The 17,502-nt window shown below is 47.5% G+C and overlaps 1 protein-coding gene across 3 annotated transcripts in view; it reads right to left on the reverse strand.

Annotated features, from left to right (window-relative positions):
* Nucleotides 1–10,777: 10,777 nt before the first annotated feature.
* Nucleotides 10,778–17,502, reverse strand: part of LOC126987772 (NADH-ubiquinone oxidoreductase 75 kDa subunit, mitochondrial-like) — a 30,920-nt gene continuing 24,195 nt past the window's right edge. For 2 of the 3 annotated variants that reach the window (XM_050845094.1, XM_050845085.1), the window contains exons 10-16: nt 17,186–17,404; nt 15,729–15,896; nt 15,174–15,383; nt 13,741–13,917; nt 12,950–13,084; nt 11,753–12,156; nt 10,778–11,622 (exon numbers count right to left, since the gene is read on the reverse strand). In XM_050845094.1, coding sequence (XP_050701051.1) covers nt 11,998–12,156; nt 12,950–13,084; nt 13,741–13,917; nt 15,174–15,383; nt 15,729–15,896; nt 17,186–17,404 — 1,068 coding nt within the window. In that variant the 3' untranslated portion in view covers nt 10,778–11,622; nt 11,753–11,997. The remainder of the gene's footprint in view (nt 11,623–11,752; nt 12,157–12,949; nt 13,085–13,740; nt 13,918–15,173; nt 15,384–15,728; nt 15,897–17,185; nt 17,405–17,502) is intronic. The other variant, XM_050845102.1, reaches the window with a different exon arrangement.

Raw genomic sequence — 17,502 nt, forward strand, 5'->3', positions numbered from 1 at the left:
AGCGGGGACCATGTTTCTTAATGGTCCCTCCAAGCGAGAAAAATGAGAAAAAATCACCCCTCACACAAACCATTTCATAATATATATCAAAGCATTTATGATCAGATTATGTATCATCTATTTTTGGGGGGTTTATATCATGGCACAAATTTGGCCCGTCGCTGCTACACGGTAAAGCCACAAATTTGGCCCGTCACTGCTACATGGTAAAGCCACAAATTTGGCCCGTCGCTGCTACACGGTAAAGCCACAAATTTGGCCCGTCGCTGCTACACGGTAAAGCCACAAATTTGGCCCGTCGCTGCTACACGGTAAAGCCACAAATTTGGCCCGTCGCTGCTACCGGGTTAAGCATTCCGTCACTTACGTTCACCAATTTGACAAGGCTTTCCTAAGAGTTTTGGGCATTTCCAGGGGTAGTTTTATGACCCTGGTGGTAGTCTGACCCTTCTTCTGTACCGTGAACCTAAAGAAACACTCAATAGAACCTGATTGACCCTCTCTTTGACCTTTAAAAATAGTTGATGTGTGAAGCGCTCGCGTCTTAAATTGGGCGACTTAGCGACCAGCGTGAAGATTCCCAGGTATTGCTGCCGCGTCAGGCCCAGCACCGCTAATCCTGCACCGCCCTGCGTCACCGTGAGCCCGACCTGCACTCTTCTGGCCCCCTCTGTATCATGGTGGGGGTGCCTGCCGCCTACCCGCCCGTCTGTCGTGAGTGCGGGCCCATCCTGCCTCGCGGTGACGGAAGGCTTTGCTTGTCGGAGATGTACTGAGGGCGATTCATGAAACCACTTACGAGACCTGGTAAGCCTGGTAACATACACTCCCATGTCTTTCTCTGCCTCTGTGGTGGATAGTGGAGTGTTTCCCATGTGGTATTGGTGTGCTGGATATCCCTTCACTGGTAGCCTGGTAACATACACTCCCAGGTCTTTCTCTGCCTCTGTGGTGGATAGTGGAGTGTTTCCCATGTGGTATTGGTGTGCTGGATATCCCTTCACTGGTAGCCTGGTAACATACACTCCCAGGTCTTTCTCTGCCTCTGTGGTGGATAGTGGAGTGTTTCCCATGTGGTATTGGTGTGCTGGATATCCCTTCACTGGTAGCCTGGTAACATACACTCCCAGGTCTTTCTCTGCCTCTGTGGTGGATAGTGGAGTGTTTCCCATGTGGTATTGGTGTGCTGGATATCCCTTCACTGGTAGCCTGGTAACATACACTCCCAGGTCTTTCTCTGCCTCTGTGGTGGATAGTGGAGTGTTTCCCATGTGGTATTGGTGTGCTGGATATCCCTTCACTGGTAGCCTGGTAACATACACTCCCAGGTCTTTCTCTGCCTCTGTGGTGGATAGTGGAGTGTTTCCCATGTGGTATTGGTGTGCTGGATATCCCTTCACTGGTAGCCTGGTAACATACACTCCCAGGTCTTTCTCTGCCTCTGTGGTGGATAGTGGAGTGTTTCCCATGTGGTATTGGTGTGCTGGATATCCCTTCACTGGTAGCCTGGTAACATACACTCCCAGGTCTTTCTCTGCCTCTGTGGTGGATAGTGGAGTGTTTCCCATGTGGTGTTGGTGTGCTGGATATCCCTTCACTGGTAGCCTGGTAACATACACTCCCAGGTCTTTCTCTGCCTCAGTGGTGGATAGTGGAGTGTTTCCCATGTGGTATTGGTGTGCTGGATATCCCTTCACTGGTAGCCTGGTAACATACACTCCCAGGTCTTTCTCTGCCTCTGTGGTGGATAGTGGAGTGTTTCCCATGTGGTATTGGTGTGCTGGATATCCCTTCACTGGTAGCCTGGTAACATACACTCCCAGGTCTTTCTCTGTCTCTGTGGTGGATAGTGGAGTGTTTCCCATGTGGTATTGGTGTGCTGGATATCCCTTCACTGGTAGCCTGGTAACATACACTCCAAGGTCTTTCTCTGCCTCTGTGGTGGATAGTGGAGTGTTTCCCATGTGGTATTGGTGTGCTGGATATCCCTTCACTGGTAGCCTGGTAACATACACTCCCAGGTCTTTCTCTGCCTCTGTGGTGGATAGTGGAGTGTTTCCCATGTGGTATTGGTGTGCTGGATATCCCTTCACTGGTAGCCTGGTAACATACACTCCCAGGTCTTTCTCTGCCTCTGTGGTGGATAGTGGAGTGTTTCCCATGTGGTATTGGTGTGCTGGATATCCCTTCACTGGTAGCCTGGTAACATACACTCCCAGGTCTTTCTCTGCCTCTGTGGTGGATAGTGGAGTGTTTCCCATGTGGTATTGGTGTGCTGGATATCCCTTCACTGGTAGCCTGGTAACATACACTCCCAGGTCTTTCTCTGCCTCTGTGGTGGATAGTGGAGTGTTTCCCATGTGGTATTGGTGTGCTGGATATCCCTTCACTGGTAGCCTGGTAACATACACTCCCAGGTCTTTCTCTGCCTCTGTGGTGGATAGTGGAGTGTTTCCCATGTGGTATTGGTGTGCTGGATATCCCCTCACTGGTAGCCTGGTAACAACTCCGAGGCTATGCGAGAAAGTTAATAAAATTCACGCTTTATTCGTTAACGTGTAGGCCTAGAGCGCAGGTTACCGATAGTGTTCGTTGGTGACCTAATGATATTCATAGTGACGCCGGAATCTTTATATATGTTCTGATGAGTTTTGACTAATGAAAGGGTCCACACACACACACACACACACACACACACACACGGGTCGACCTACACCCAGCTCTCATAAGACTTGACCACATTCCCGCCGCCCTCACACCCAAGACTTTTCCTACGCCCCCAGACTCGTCCTCTCCTGCCCTAATTTGAGCTGAGCGAGTAAAACCCTTCTCCGTGTGTGGCGGCGGCGGCGGAGACAGGATTTAGCGACCTCGAGTTAATAGCGACGAATTTTATGGTGTTGACTCCTGCGTGTGTGGCGGGACGGTATTTTTTAAGGGTTTGACGGGCCGCGGGAGTAAGTATTCTGTGTTGGGTGCAGGTGTAGAAGCTCTGTCCTCCCCTCTGTCTCCCGCGGGCCGGAGTGTTGGAGGGATTGGATTTATATTGATCTGTTGACGTTCAAGTTGATGTGTGTGGTGAGGGGGGTAGGGAGGGAGGGAGGGAGGGGAGAGAGGGAGGGAGAGAGAGAGAGAGAGAGAGAGAGAGAGAGAGAGAGAGAGAGAGAGAGAGAGAGAGAGAGAGAGAGAGAGAGAGAGAGAGAGAGAGAGAGAGAGAGAGAGAGAGAGAGAGAGAGAGAGAGAGAGAGAGAGAGAGAGAGAGAGAGAGCAAACTAACAAACTAAGATAGAGAGAGAAAAAAAAGAAAGAAAAAGAGAGAAATTGACGAAATAACAACAAACAGAGAGAGAGAGAGAGAGAGAGAGAGAGAGAGAGAGAGAGAGAGAGAGAGAGAGAGAGAGAGAGAGAGAGACAAACAAACACCTAGGCCTATATAATATTACCAGGCTACCAGGGAAGGCCAAATCCGTGCCTATCGCTGCGGACAAGTTAAGAAAAAAAAATATTATATCTAATTTACCTCGCTGGCTATTTCTTTTTCTATTCATATAAGTTTGTTGATGCTCATGTTAGGCTGAGAGAGATTTTAATAACTGTTCAGATCATACAGTCTAGGAGGTCGTCCCTAGGCCTATGTGAAGGTACGCCACACGGCCGGGATGACGCTGCGGCCCTGGCTCAGCGAACATTAGGAGAAGGTAGTGACGGCCGAGTTTGTTGTAGATTTTTTTTTTTTTTGCGTGTTCGGCCCCGGCCCGTCATGGCGCAGGCAAGTGTTTATAGTGGCGCCATCTTCTCTCTCCCCGGAACTCCTTCTTGATTCACTTGGACGGTTTCCTCTAGAGTCCGGGTTGATGGGTGGTCTTCAGGACAGCATGTGGGTAGTTTTAAGCCACTCGGCGGTGACTGAAAAATCCCAGGTGGTAGCGTGGGGATTCGAACCCGCGTGGGTGAATGTGGGCCCAGCACGCTACCACTCAGCCACCGCCTACCCTGTCCCCAGAGATGTATCAGTCGTGGTGCAGCGAACCTCAAAGGGGGGAAGCTTATTCAATTCTCGCACGACAACGTTGGTGAAAGACAGACAGCCGGACAGATATACCTTTTCAGACAATACTTGAGGGTCACATATTTTTTTACAGTAGCGCCGTGCAAAGTATATATTGGTCATAGTATTTTGGTCTCCCTTTCACGGCATGACCCGCTCCCTCAGACCTCCACGCGGCCCAAAACGATCCTTGAACGACCCTTCAGTCTCTCCCCCATGAGTGCCGGGGAGCGAAATCTGACGAGGGCACGGGGCGAAGGACAATGCGGGGCGGGGTGGGGTGGGGGGAAGGGGTTGATAGGGGTATATTAAGTTCCCCCTAACGTACCTTTCTCTCTCTCTCTCTCTCTCTCTCTCTCTCTCTCTCTCTCTCTCAAGGCCATTATCAACAAAGTTTCATGTATCGATCATGTATTTCAACTTATCATTACTCGCGGTTTTCCCACGCTCTCTCTCTCTCTCTCTCTCTCTCTCAAGGCCATTATTTTAACAAATTTTCATGTATCGATCATGTATTTCAACTTATCATATATCTCGGTTTTCCCACGTTCTCTCTCTCTCTCTCTCTCTCTCTCTCTCTCTCTCTCTCTCTCTCTCTCTCTCTCTCTCTCTCACACACACACACACACAAGGCTAGACGGTGACGCACAGAAAAAAATAAACTTGCAAACAGATAAAATTAAAAGTCTCCCCCACGCGGACATCTGCCAGACCACCAGAGTCGTACCAAGCCTCCCCCCCAAGCCTCGCTCCAAAGCTTCCCCTGGACACTAACTAGCTAACTAATGGGAAGCACTGGGCCGTATTTTTAAACATTCCGTCACATACGTTAATTTGACAAGGCTTTCCTAAGAGTTGTGGGCACTTTCAGGAGTAGTTTTATGACCCTGGTGGTAGTGTGACCCTTCCTCTGTACCGTGAACCTAAAGAAACACTCAATATAATCTGTTTGACCCCATCTTTGACCTTTAGAAGTAGCTGATGTGACTAGCGAAGGTGTTTTAAAATACCGACCTTGATGTTAGTGGTAGTGTGACCCTTCCTCTGTACCGTGAACCTAAAGAAACACTCAATATAACCTGATTGACCCCATCTTTGACCTTTAGAAATAGTTGATATGAGAAGCGATGGTGTCTTAAAATACAGCCCATACACCCGGGGGCACGTTGCTTCACTCACCCGCCGCTTCCACTTCCAAAGATTCCTCAGAGCAGTCCCAAGCAGCTGCCGGGCATGTCCATCCCAGGTCCCTCCCGGCAGGATCGGTCGAATCGCTTCACCCATTCGACCCCTACACACAATGCTGTCTCGTTCATTAACAACCCTGTGAGCTGGATCGACGTACCCATATTTTTTTTTTTTTTACAACAAAGGAGACAGCTCAAGGGCACAAATATGGGAAACAATGATATAAAAAGCCCGCTACTCGATGCTCCTGAAAAAGAATCCAAAGAGGTGGCCGAAAGAGAGGTCAGTTTCGGGAGGAGAGGTGTCCTGATACCCGATAGCGATTCAAAAAAAAAAATGTTGATTATGATTATATAAATGAACAAATTGAAGTATAGGTAGATAGATAGATTGATGGATAGACATAGATATATAGAGATAGGTAGATAGATAGATTGATGGATAGACATAGATAGATAGAGATAGGTGGATAGATAGATTGATGGATAGACATAGATATATAGAGATAGGTGGATAGATAGATTGAACTATAACTAATACTTCTACTTTCACACTTATAATCGCTATGGCTGCTACCGTATTATGGGCAAACGTTCCCCTGGCACCAATAGGCAGTGTTCGGCAGGGTATGTGACGCCCACTCTTGAACAGGTCAGGTCAGGTTAGGTTAGGTTAGGTTAGGTTTAGCTAGAGTCCTCTTTGGTAATTTTGAATAGGAATCACACTGAGGATATTTGCCAGAACACCCCGTGGTTAGTTTTGAAGCTACAGCCGAGCGTCTTCACTTAGGGAGGCGGTGGCTGAATGGATAGCGTGACGGCGCCGCGTTCAGGACGACGCGAGTTCAATCCCCGCCCGGTGCCACCAAGCTGGGATTTTTCAGCCGCCGCCGAGTGGCTTAAAACTACCCACATGCTGTCCAGAAGACCACCCATCAACCCGGACTCTAGATTCTAGGATTAAAGATGAGCTCCGGGAGGGCAGCATGAGCCAGTGCAAGATGGCGCCACTATAAACACTCGCCTGCGCCAGAACGGTAGGCTTCTCCCCGGTGGATCCTGATGGTCGGCCCAAGGCTTCTTCCCGGTGGATCCTGATGGTCGGCCCAAGGCTTCTTCCCGGTGGATCCTGATGGTCGGCCCGTGGATCCTGATGGTCGGTCCAGGCTTAGGCTTCTTCCCAGTGGATCCTGATGGTCGGTGATCCTGATGGTCGGTCCCAAGCTTTTCCTGTGGGATCCTGGTCGTCATCCAGGCTTCTTCCCGGTGGATCCTGATGGTCGGCCCAAGGCTTCTTCCCGGTGGATCCTGATGGTCGGCCCAAGGCTTCTTCCCGGTGGATCCTGATGGTCGGTCCAAGGCTTCTTCCCGGTGGATCCTGATGGTCGGCCCAAGGCTTCTTCCCGGTGGATCCTGATGGTCGGCCCAAGGCTTCTTCCCGGTGGATCCTGATGGTCGGCCCAAGGCTTCTTCCCGGTGGATCCTGATGGTCGGCCCAAGGCTTCTTCCCGGTGGGGCCTGATGGTCGGCCCAAGGCTTCTTCCCGGTGGATCCTGATGGTCGGCCCAAGGCTTCTTCCCGGTGGGGCCTGATGGTCGGCCCAGCCCGTTCTGGCGCAGGCGAGTGTTTATAGTGGCGCCATCTTGCATTGGCTCATGCTGCCCTCCCGGAGCTCATCTTTAATCCTAGAATCTAGAGTCCGGGGTGATAGGTGGTCTTCTGGACAGCATGTGGGTAGTTTTAAGCCACTCGGCGGCGGCTGAAAAATCCCAGCTTGGTGGCACCGGGCGGGGATTGGACTCGCGTCGTCCTGAACGCGGCGCCGTCACGCTATCCATTCAGCCACCGCCTACCCTCTAGTGGGATTTCTCTCTCACTCTCATGGATGTTGTCTATGAATCTCACGTTCCCTTGTCCTACGTGTTCATCTACTGTATCCTGACCCCCAGAGGTGTTTATATTGCGTTTCAAAAGTCGCTGAGTAATGTAAATGTGGCCGGCCGGGACCGTAGAGTTTACCGCGTCACTCCCTACGGTACACGCCACCTGTAACACTGTTCATCTGTAGCCATTGATAAGTCGGCGGCAGTCTGCTGGAGACCGTTCTGTTAATCTATCTGCTGATCAGTCTGCTGGTGTTAAATGTGGCTGTAGATTTACCAAGACTTTGCTGTTGAAATGTCCAGTGATGATTCTTTGGTAGGTATTAAAAGCCACGGTTGCTTCCCACATCAACTATTTCTAAAGGTCAAAGATGGGGTCAGTCGTGTTCTAATGAGTGTTTCTTTAGTTTCACGGTACAGAGGAAGGGTCACACTACCACCAGGGTCATAAAACTACTTCTGGAAATGCATGCAACTCCTCTGAAAGCCTTGTCAAATGTGTGTTTCTTTAGGTTCATGGTACAGAGGAAGGGTCACACTACCACCAGGGTCATAAAACTACCCCTGGAAATGCTCACAACTCCTACGAAAGCCTTGTCAAATGTGTGTTTCTTCAGGTTCACTGAAATGCTCACAACTCTCTGAAAAGCCTTGTCAAATGTGTTCAGGTTCATGGTACAGAAGTAGAAGAGAGACAGACACCAAGCCTTGTCAAATATGTGTTTCTTTAGGTTCATGGTACAGAGGAAGGGTCACACTACCACCAGGGTCATAAAACTACTTCTGGAAATGCATGCAACTCCTCTGAAAGCCTTGTCAAATGTGTGTTTCTTTAGGATCATGGTACAGAAGAAGGGTCACACTACCACCAGGGTCATAAAACTACTCCTGGAAATGCATACAACTCCTACGAAAGCCTTGTCAAATGTGTGTTTCTTTAGTTTCACGGTACAGAGGAAGGGTCAAACTAACACCAGGGTCATAAAACTACTTCTGGAAATGCATACAACTCCTACGAAAGCCTTGTCAAATATGTGTTTCTTTAGGTTCACGGTACAGAGGAAGGGTCACACTACCACCAGGGTCATAAAACTACTTCTGGAAATGCTCACAACTCCTCTGAAAGCCTTGTCAAATATGTGTTTCTTTAGGTTCATGGTACAGAGGAAGGGTCACACTACCACCAGGGTCATAAAACTACTTCTGGAAATGCTCACAACTCCTACGAAAGCCTTGTCAAATATGTGTTTCTTTAGGTTCATGGTACAGAGGAAGGGTCACACTACCACCAGGGTCATAAAACTACTCCTGGAAATGCTCACAACTCCTACGAAAGCCTTGTCAAATGTGTGTTTCTTTAGGTTCACGGTACATAAGAAGGGTCACACTACCACCAGGGTCATACAACTACTCCTGGAAATGCTCACAACTCCTCTGAAAGCCTTGTCAAATGTGTGTTTCTTCAGGTTCATGGTACAGAAGAAGGATCAGACTACCACCAGGGTCATACAACTACTTCTGGAAATGCCCACAACTCCTCTGAAAGCCTTGTCAAATGTGTGTTTCTTTAGGTTCATGGTACAGAGGAAGGGTCACACTACCACCAGGGTCATAAAACTACTCCTGGAAATGCTCACAACTCCTCTGAAAGCCTTGTCAAATGTGTGTTTCTTTAGGTTCATGGTACAGAAGAAGGGTCACACTACCACCAGGGTCATAAAACTACTTCTGGAAATGCATACAACTCCTACGAAAGCCTTGTCAAATGTGTGTTTCTTTAGGTTCATGGTACAGAAGAAGGGTCACACTACCACCAGGGTCATAAAACTACTCCTGGAAATGCACACAACTCCTACGAAAGCCTTGTCAAATGTGTGTTTCTTTAGGTTCATGGTACAGAAGAAGGGTCAAACTAACACCAGGGTCATAAAACTACTTCTGGAAATGCTCACAACTCCTCTGAAAGCCTTGTCAAATATGTGTTTCTTTAGGTTCATGGTACAGAAGAAGGGTCACACTACCACCAGGGTCATAAAACTACTTCTGGAAATGCATGCAACTCCTCTGAAAGCCTTGTCAAATATGTGTTTCTTTAGGTTCATGGTACAGAGGAAGGGTCACACTACCACCAGGGTCATAAAACTACTCCTGGAAATGCTCACAACTCCTACGAAAGCCTTGTCAAATATGTGTTTCTTTAGGTTCACGGTACAGAGGAAGGGTCACACTACCACCAGGGTCATAAAACTACTCCTGGAAATGCATACAACTCCTACGAAAGCCTTGTCAAATATGTGTTTCTTCAGGTTCATGGTACAGAGGAAGGGTCAAACTACCACCAGGGTCATAAAACTACTTCTGGAAATGCATGCAACTCCTCTGAAAGCCTTGTCAAATATGTGTTTCTGTAGTTTCAGGGTACAGAGGAAGGGTCAAACTAACACCAGGGTCATAAAACTACTTCTGGAAATGCCCACAACTCCTACGAAAGCCTTGTCAAATGTGTGTTTCTTCAGGTTCACGGTACAGAGGAAGGGTCACACTACCACCAGGGTCATAAAACTACTCCTGGAAATGCACACAACTCCTACGAAAGCCTTGTCAAATGTGTGTTCTTGGGTGACGGAATGTCTTATGATACGATTCCTCCTTGTCTTCCTTTCTTTTTCTCTTACGTAACAGTCTTTCTACCTCTGTTTAACCCGGTAGCAGCGGGGACCATGTTTCTTAATGGTCCCTCCAAGCGAGAAAAATGAGAAAAAATCACCCCTCACACAAACCATTTCATAATACATATCAAAGCATTTGTGATCAGATTATGTATCATCTATTTTGGGGGTTTATATCATGGCACAAATTTGGCCCGTCGCTGCTACACGGTAAAGCCACAAATTTGGCCCGTCGCTGCTACACGGTAAAGCCACAAATTTGGCCCGTCGCTGCTACATGGTAAAGCCACAAATTTGGCCCGTCGCTGCTACACGGTAAAGCCACAAATTTGCCCCGTCGCTGCTACACGGTTAACCCTTTCCTTGTGCGAGGTGTGGACGCGACCATCCCCTCAGGCGCAGTCAGGGAGCCCAATTGGGGGTCTCTTTTAACCTCTGTATCTCAAAAACTATTCACCACAGCTAAAAACCAAAAACACCATTGGAAAGAGGAGGTCCAGATCTATAGGAGTTGGTTATGTACGCCTCTCTTGCGAGCGTACATGCACGTTCAGGGAGTGTTGAATGTTAAGACTTACATCGGTGCGTGTGGGATGATCAGCCGTATTGGGGGAACTGCGGATATCTCTCCTTCAGACTCTGGCAAGGGAGTATTGGCAAGTGCAATATTTATAACTATATGGTCAAAGAATCAGGCAGGTGATCGGTGAAGCTATGTCGCTATGTTGGGCAAGAAGATCCACCAGTTATTTGTCCATAGATTTGCCGCGCTGGGCTGATATGATTTTCCACCAAGTTTAGTGAAGAACACACTCAATCCTGTGAGAATTAGTGATGGAACACACTCATACGCGGGAGACTTGAGTGCGGGTGGAGGTCACAGTGAGCGTTTAGCGCCACCAGCAAATACGCCTAACGCCCACTGCGAGCGTTTAGCAGTGAAAGGGTTAAACTATGACAAAACAAAGCAGTAGGGTAATGACACGAAACTCTCTTTTAGAAACTTATAATAGTCTGTACAAACAACAGAGTCTATATACACCCTTCACCATGCTCCTGTCCACCACCACAGATGCAACCTTTCCCCCACACCCAGACGCAACACCTTGGATCTTACTTAACTCTCTCACACAAATTGGGACTCACAAATCTACCGTCTCCTATATTAACGACAATGTGGTACTTCATTGGGTTCATGTAACAGTTTGTGAAATATTAAGATATATCAAATATACACTTCGATAATTTTACTAAGTGTTGTAAGCATGATTTCACACAAGTTTTCAGTGGTCTGCAAAAATGGTTGGGTTCTCATTTGACAATTTAAACTTACATCACTTCATGAAACTACAAATTTTCAAGAAACTGATTATTACAAGCAAGACTTTGGCCCAGTTTCACAGTTCCCCATGATGGGTTAGCAAGCTCCCAAACCAATACCAGAGGCTTCGAAATTTCCTTGTCTAGTGTCTGGTGTTTGTATTTAAGTTCACGAATTTGGATGAAGCTATACAGGAAAAGTCTTGTGTATTTAGTGTGCCATTGAAGACCTCACCGTTTTGGATGGTATGGGATTCTGTAGTTTGGTTCGGGCTGTTACGGAGACACTGTGTTGGACTGTGGAACCGGCTCTTAGTGCTGCCTAACCTAACCTATCCTGTTTGTTGTGTTTAAGGGACAGTTTCACAGTTCTCCATGACGGGTAAGTAAGCTCCCAAACCAATACCAGAGCCTTCGAAATTTCCTTGTCTAGTGTCTGGTGTTTGTATTTAAGTTCACAAATTTGATGAAACTATACAGGAAAAGTCTTGTGTGTTTAGTGTGCCATCGAAGACCTCACCGTTTTGGATGGTATGGGATTCTGTAGTTTGGTTCGGGCTGTTACGGAGACACTGTGTTGGACTGTGTGTTTGTATTTAAGTTCACAACTATAAAGTCTTGTGTGTTTAGTGTGCCATCGAAGACCTCACCGTTTTGGATGGTATGGGATTCTGTAGTTTGGTTCGGGCTGTTACGGAGACACTGTGTTGGACTGTGGAACCAGCTCTATGCATGAGTTCCTTACAAATGAGATCAGAAACTCGCACCATAACTTAAGTCATCTATCTATAACCTGTTCAAGTGCACGAAGGTTGTGTGTGATGTGGTTACGAAGAAGCACATGAATTCCCGGCTAAAAGTATATATTCTAAGGGAACAGCTTGATGTGTCTACTTGTCCAAATGCCTATTAGATGCTTCTTTCTTAACGGCAGCGATGCACTTGGCCATGGTGGGCGACGCACGGGAGACAGCGTTGGTCATGTAGAAGTCCTCCAGCTGCTTCTGAGGCACGTCAATGGGTGTCGCCTCCTGCTTGCCCTTAACCAGCTGTGAAGGGCCAAAGGTTACGGCTCAATTAGGGTAATACATTGATTTTTTGTGTGTGTGTTCAACTTGGTGTGATGGTTAGACGGCAGACAGTACTGATCACCATGTAATTTTGATAACTAAAATATGTTTCTTTTTTTAATTTTTTTTTTACAGCAAAGGAGACAGCTCAAGGGCACAAAAAAGTAAACATTAATAAAAAAAAGCCCGCTACTCGCTGCTCCCAAAAAGAATCCAAAGAGGTGGCCGAAAGAGAGGTCACAGAGTTGTTCTTCAAATGACAGCTGTTATCCCCCATACAGCAATGTTCTGATATTTTCCAGAGAACCGTTCACTCTCCGTCATCAATTTCACGGCTCTGCCTTAACCAGTCGCTTTAAATTTATGGGCAATTCCTTTATCCGTCCTTCCTCTGCAATCCGCCACAAACCCCAAGTCTCTGCGTTATGTGGTGTTTCCGTGGTGATGTGATGAAGTGCAGTAACATTGATGGGCCAAATTTGTGCCATGATATAAACCCCAAAATAGATGATACATAATCTGATCACAAATGCTTTGATATGTATTATGAAATGGTTTGTGTGAGGGGTGATTTTTTCTCATTTATCTCGCTTAGAGGGACCATTAAGAAACATGGTCCCCGCAGCTACCAGGTTAACAGGCAACATTACCAGCAAACATTTGACATAACATTAAAATAAGCCATCTCTTCACCTCACACCACAAGAGACAGTTTACACGGCACATCCCAGACTCACCAAGACACTGGAACCCTAGCCATGCATAGCCTCACCTGAGCGAGGGCAGAAGCCTGAGCGAAGTAGTTGGCTTCCTCCACATCTCCGTAACGCACCAGGTTGGGGGACACCTCCGCCAGTCGGTCACGCACCTCATTCAGAGTGTCGTAAGGAAGCTCGGCACCTACGATCTGTGAGGGAGATAACAGAGGATGTGCAGGGAGGGATGTGGGGGTTATACAATCATACTTGGGGCAATGGAGATATGACAAAACACAAATTCTGAAGGAGAGTTGGAAAGTTTGGTTTAGTCGGCGCAACATCTGTGGTCATATGCCGGAGAGAGACAGAAGGGGAAGGAATTATAGGAGAAGGGAACAGACCCCAGGAGTTGGACACAACCCCGATTAATACCTGGTACCCATTCACTGCTGGGTGAGACAGAAGGGGAAGGAATTATAGGAGAAGGGAACAGTTGGAAAGTTTGGTTTAGTTGGCGCAACATCTGTGGTCATATGCCGGAGAGAGACAGAAGGGGAAGGAATTATAGGAGAAGGGAACAGACCCCAGGAGACAGGACACAACCCCCGATTAATACCTGGTACCCATTCACTGCTGGGTGGACAGGGGCGTAGGGTATCGGAAAAGCCGCCCCAATTTTTCCACTCCGCCCGGGAATCGAACCTGGGCTCTCTCAGTTGTGAGGCGTGTGTGCTAACCACTGCACCACGAAGCCCCCATGTGACCTCAGAATATTCACATTTTAACATGGAAGTGGCTGGGTATCAAAAAGTAAACAGGATACCTTTGAAAACTACACTGAAATACATATGCACGACAGACTTACCTCGGACAGGGCTCGGATAACCTTCCAGTCTTCCCGCGCCATCCCAGGAGGTACGAGGGCGGCCTGGGTCTGCTGTGCCCTGCCCTCGGTGTTGACATAGGTGGCTGTCTTCTCAGTGTAGGCTGCCCCTGGGAGCACCACATCAGCCATCTCTGCACCCCTGTCTCCATGGTGACCCTGGGGACATAACCAGAACAGAGATGAGAAACACAACACTACATTCTCACTCAGTCTGAAAACAAGAAAAACAATACTGGTTGGACATTTTGTGATCTTGGGCATGGACAGAACGGACTCTCTTGGCTTGGTGTGCATGAGACGATAATTTGGATTTGGATAAGAACATCCATTCGGCGGCAAATGATGTCTAACTGTTTCTGTTTGTGTTTCGGATAAAGCAATAGTACAGTTTCCAATACAGTCACCCCTCAAATAGTACAGTTTCCAATACAGTCGCCCCTCAAATAGTACAGTTTCCAATACAGTCACCCCTCAAATAGTACAGTTTCCAATACAGTCGCCCCTCAAATAGTACAGTTTCCAATACAGTCCCTCAAATAGTACAGTTTCCAATACAGTCGCCCCTCAAATAGTACAGTTTCCAATACAGTCACCCCTCAAATAGTACAGTTTCCAATACAGTCACCCCTCAAATAGTACAGTTTCCAATACAGTCCCTCAAATAGTACAGTTTCCAATACAGTCGCCCCTCAAATAGTACAGTTTCCAATACAGTCCCTCAAATAGTACAGTTTCCAATACAGTCGCCCCTCAAATAGTACAGTTTCCAATACAGTCCCTCAAATAGTACAGTTTCCAATACAGTCACCCCTCAAATAGTACAGTTTCCAATACAGTCGCCCCTCAAATAGTACAGTTTCCAATACAGTCGCCCCTCAAATAGTACAGTTTCCAATACAGTCGACCCTCAAATAGTACAGTTTCCAATACAGTCCCTCAAATAGTACAGTTTCCAATACAGTCCCTCAAATAGTACAGTTTCCAATACAGTCACCCCTCAAATAGTACAGTTTCCAATACAGTCACCCCTCAAATAGTACAGTTTCCAATACAGTCGCCCCTCAAATAGTACAGTTTCCAATACAGTCACCCCTCAAATAGTACAGTTTTCAATAGTTCAGTTTTGGTTTAATGTGGATTTTCTAAGAAGATTTTTGAGGATTTTAAAATTTTCCGACAAGCAGGAAATTTAAAAATGTGTGGAGGGGAAGGAGAATTAGGTGGTGTGGATGGGGAGAAGTGGAGATAGTTAAGATTGAGGAGGAGGTGGAGGAGGAGGAGGAGGATTAGGTGGAGACGTGGAGGTGTGGAAGTGGAGATAGCTCTTCCACGGCAATCCGTATAAAACCAAAACTGACTATCGGAAACTACTATTTGAGAGACTATTGTATGCATAACAGGTCAGTTCTTACCTGGTAGATTACGAGGCAGTCTGCAGGCAGGTCCTCACGGGTGATGGCGCCTTCATCCGCTCCAAGGAGATAGAGAACGCGAGGGGGAGCATTGCGGATGGCGCTCACCCCGGGAGTGTAGCCCAGGTCCAACGCAGCCACTTGTGAGGCAACACGGTGGAGTACGTTCAACACCCTCCACTCGGCTCCACCTTCACACCCCGTACGCAGCTGTGGACAGGATATAGCTGTTATGGGAGATGGTTCATGCAATCGTATTTCGTTCTGGTCTGGGTGGGCATGGTTCGAACTAGCCGTGTGGATTTCCGGGACTAGTCTTTCCTGAGTCACACACAATATATGTCACCAAAATCTCAGTGTCTTGGCACCCACAGTGATGGCCATGTGTGCAGTTTTAGATATTTCTGTGTCTGGTTCATCGGGCAAGGAGTGTTGATCCTTGACATCAGTCCTTATAAGAAACCACTTAGTAAGCATGCCAGCAAGCGAGATAGATTTTTCCATGCAACTTTTGTTTTCTACGACCTGTAAGAGAACGTAAACTATATCACCCACCTGATGAGCCAGCTGCTGAAGGCGAGCGTTGAGCAAACCTCCGTCAGGCCGCGCAAGGAGACTGGAGCCTACCACCACCATGGGGCGCCGTGCAGCCCTCAGCCTCTTGGAGAAGGGGTGTGTGCCGTCCAGCAGCTGCCCAATGATTGCCGGGTCTTCCCCAAGGTGCTGTGCGGAAGAGACATCAGAGAACCATTGGTGGCTATTCACTGACAGCCTCATCACCACTACTGTTCTTCACACATGTGGCTTGGACTTGGCACAAAAAAGTTAGGTTCAGGAAGCCACACTCTGAGGATATTTCTAGGACATTTAACTCTTTTTCTGGGAAAGTTGGAAAGTTTTGTTTAGTCGGCGCAACATCTGTGGTCATATGCCAGAGAGAGACAGGAGGGGAAGGAAGGAAAGTTTCGTTTAGTCGGCGCAACATCTGTGGTCATATGCCGGAGAGAGACAGAAGGGGAAGGAAGGAAAGTTTGGTTTAGTCGGCGCAACATCTGTGGTCATATGCCGGAGAGAGACAGAAGGGGAAGGAAGGAAAGTTTCGTTTAGTCGGCGCAACATCTGTGGTCATATGCCGGAGAGAGACAGAAGGGGAAGGAAGGAAAGTTTGGTTTAGTCGGCGCAACATCTGTGGTCATATGCCGCAGAGAGACAGAAGGGGAAGGAAGGAAAGTTTCGTTTAGTGGGCGCAACATCTGTGGTCATATGCCGGAGAGAGACAGAAGGGGAAGGAATCATAGGAGAAGGGAACAGACCCCAGGAGACGGGACACAACCCCTGATTAATACCTGGTACCCATTCACTGCTGGGTGGACAGGGGCGTAGGGTATCGGAAAAGCCACCCAAATTTTTCCACTCCGCCCGGGAATCGAACCCAGGCTCTCTTGGTTGTGAGCTGAGTGTGCTAACCACTGCACCACGAAGCCCATATTTTTTTTATTTTCTGGGTAACCTCACCCTTAGATATCTGAAGTCTGCCACCCCAAGGCTTTAGCTAACTATATTATATTAATGTGAGAGTTTGTCCTTTCCAACTATCCTGACCAGCATTCCCTGTACTGACCTCTATGTCTTTGCTTTCCTATACTCCTACAAGACTTTGAACATGCTTACAGATCCCCATCCGGTTCTGCTAATCATACTCAAGTTATAACATCATTATACTCACAATTATAAAACCACCACCAAACCTCATCAATTATCATATAGCTATTAACCCAGTAGCAGCGGGGATCATGTTTCTTAATGGTCCCTCCAAGCGAGAAAAATGAGAAAAAATCATCCCTCACACAAACCATTTCATAATATATATCAAAGCATTTGTGATCAGATTATGTATCATCTATTTTGGGGGGTTGAAATCATGGCACAAATTCGCCCCGTCACTGCTACACGGTAAAGCCACAAATTTGCCCCGTCGCTGCTACACAGTTAAGACTACCACTACAACCCACCTCTGAGTCATAGGTCAAATCCACATTAGGCCCCACAGAAGCCACATCCAGGTCATTGTGGACCCATGCTTTGCGAAGGCGAGCGTTGAAGAGAGGTGCCTCAAAGCGCGGGTTTGTCCCCACCAGAAGCACCAGGTCAGCCTCCTCCACGCCGGCAATAGTGCTGTTCAGGAGGTAGGAAGATCGCAGGTCTGTTCCGCTGCCATCCTCGGGGAAGATCTGTGGCATAAAGAGAATAGTCAGATTGGTACTGTAAAACACCTTCGCTTTTCACATCCGCTATTTCTAAAGGACAAACAGGGGATCAATTGGGTTCT

The sequence above is a fragment of the Eriocheir sinensis genome, chromosome 6 (assembly GCF_024679095.1).
Source record: "Eriocheir sinensis breed Jianghai 21 chromosome 6, ASM2467909v1, whole genome shotgun sequence".
Classification (NCBI taxonomy): Eukaryota; Metazoa; Arthropoda; class Malacostraca; order Decapoda; family Varunidae; genus Eriocheir; species Eriocheir sinensis.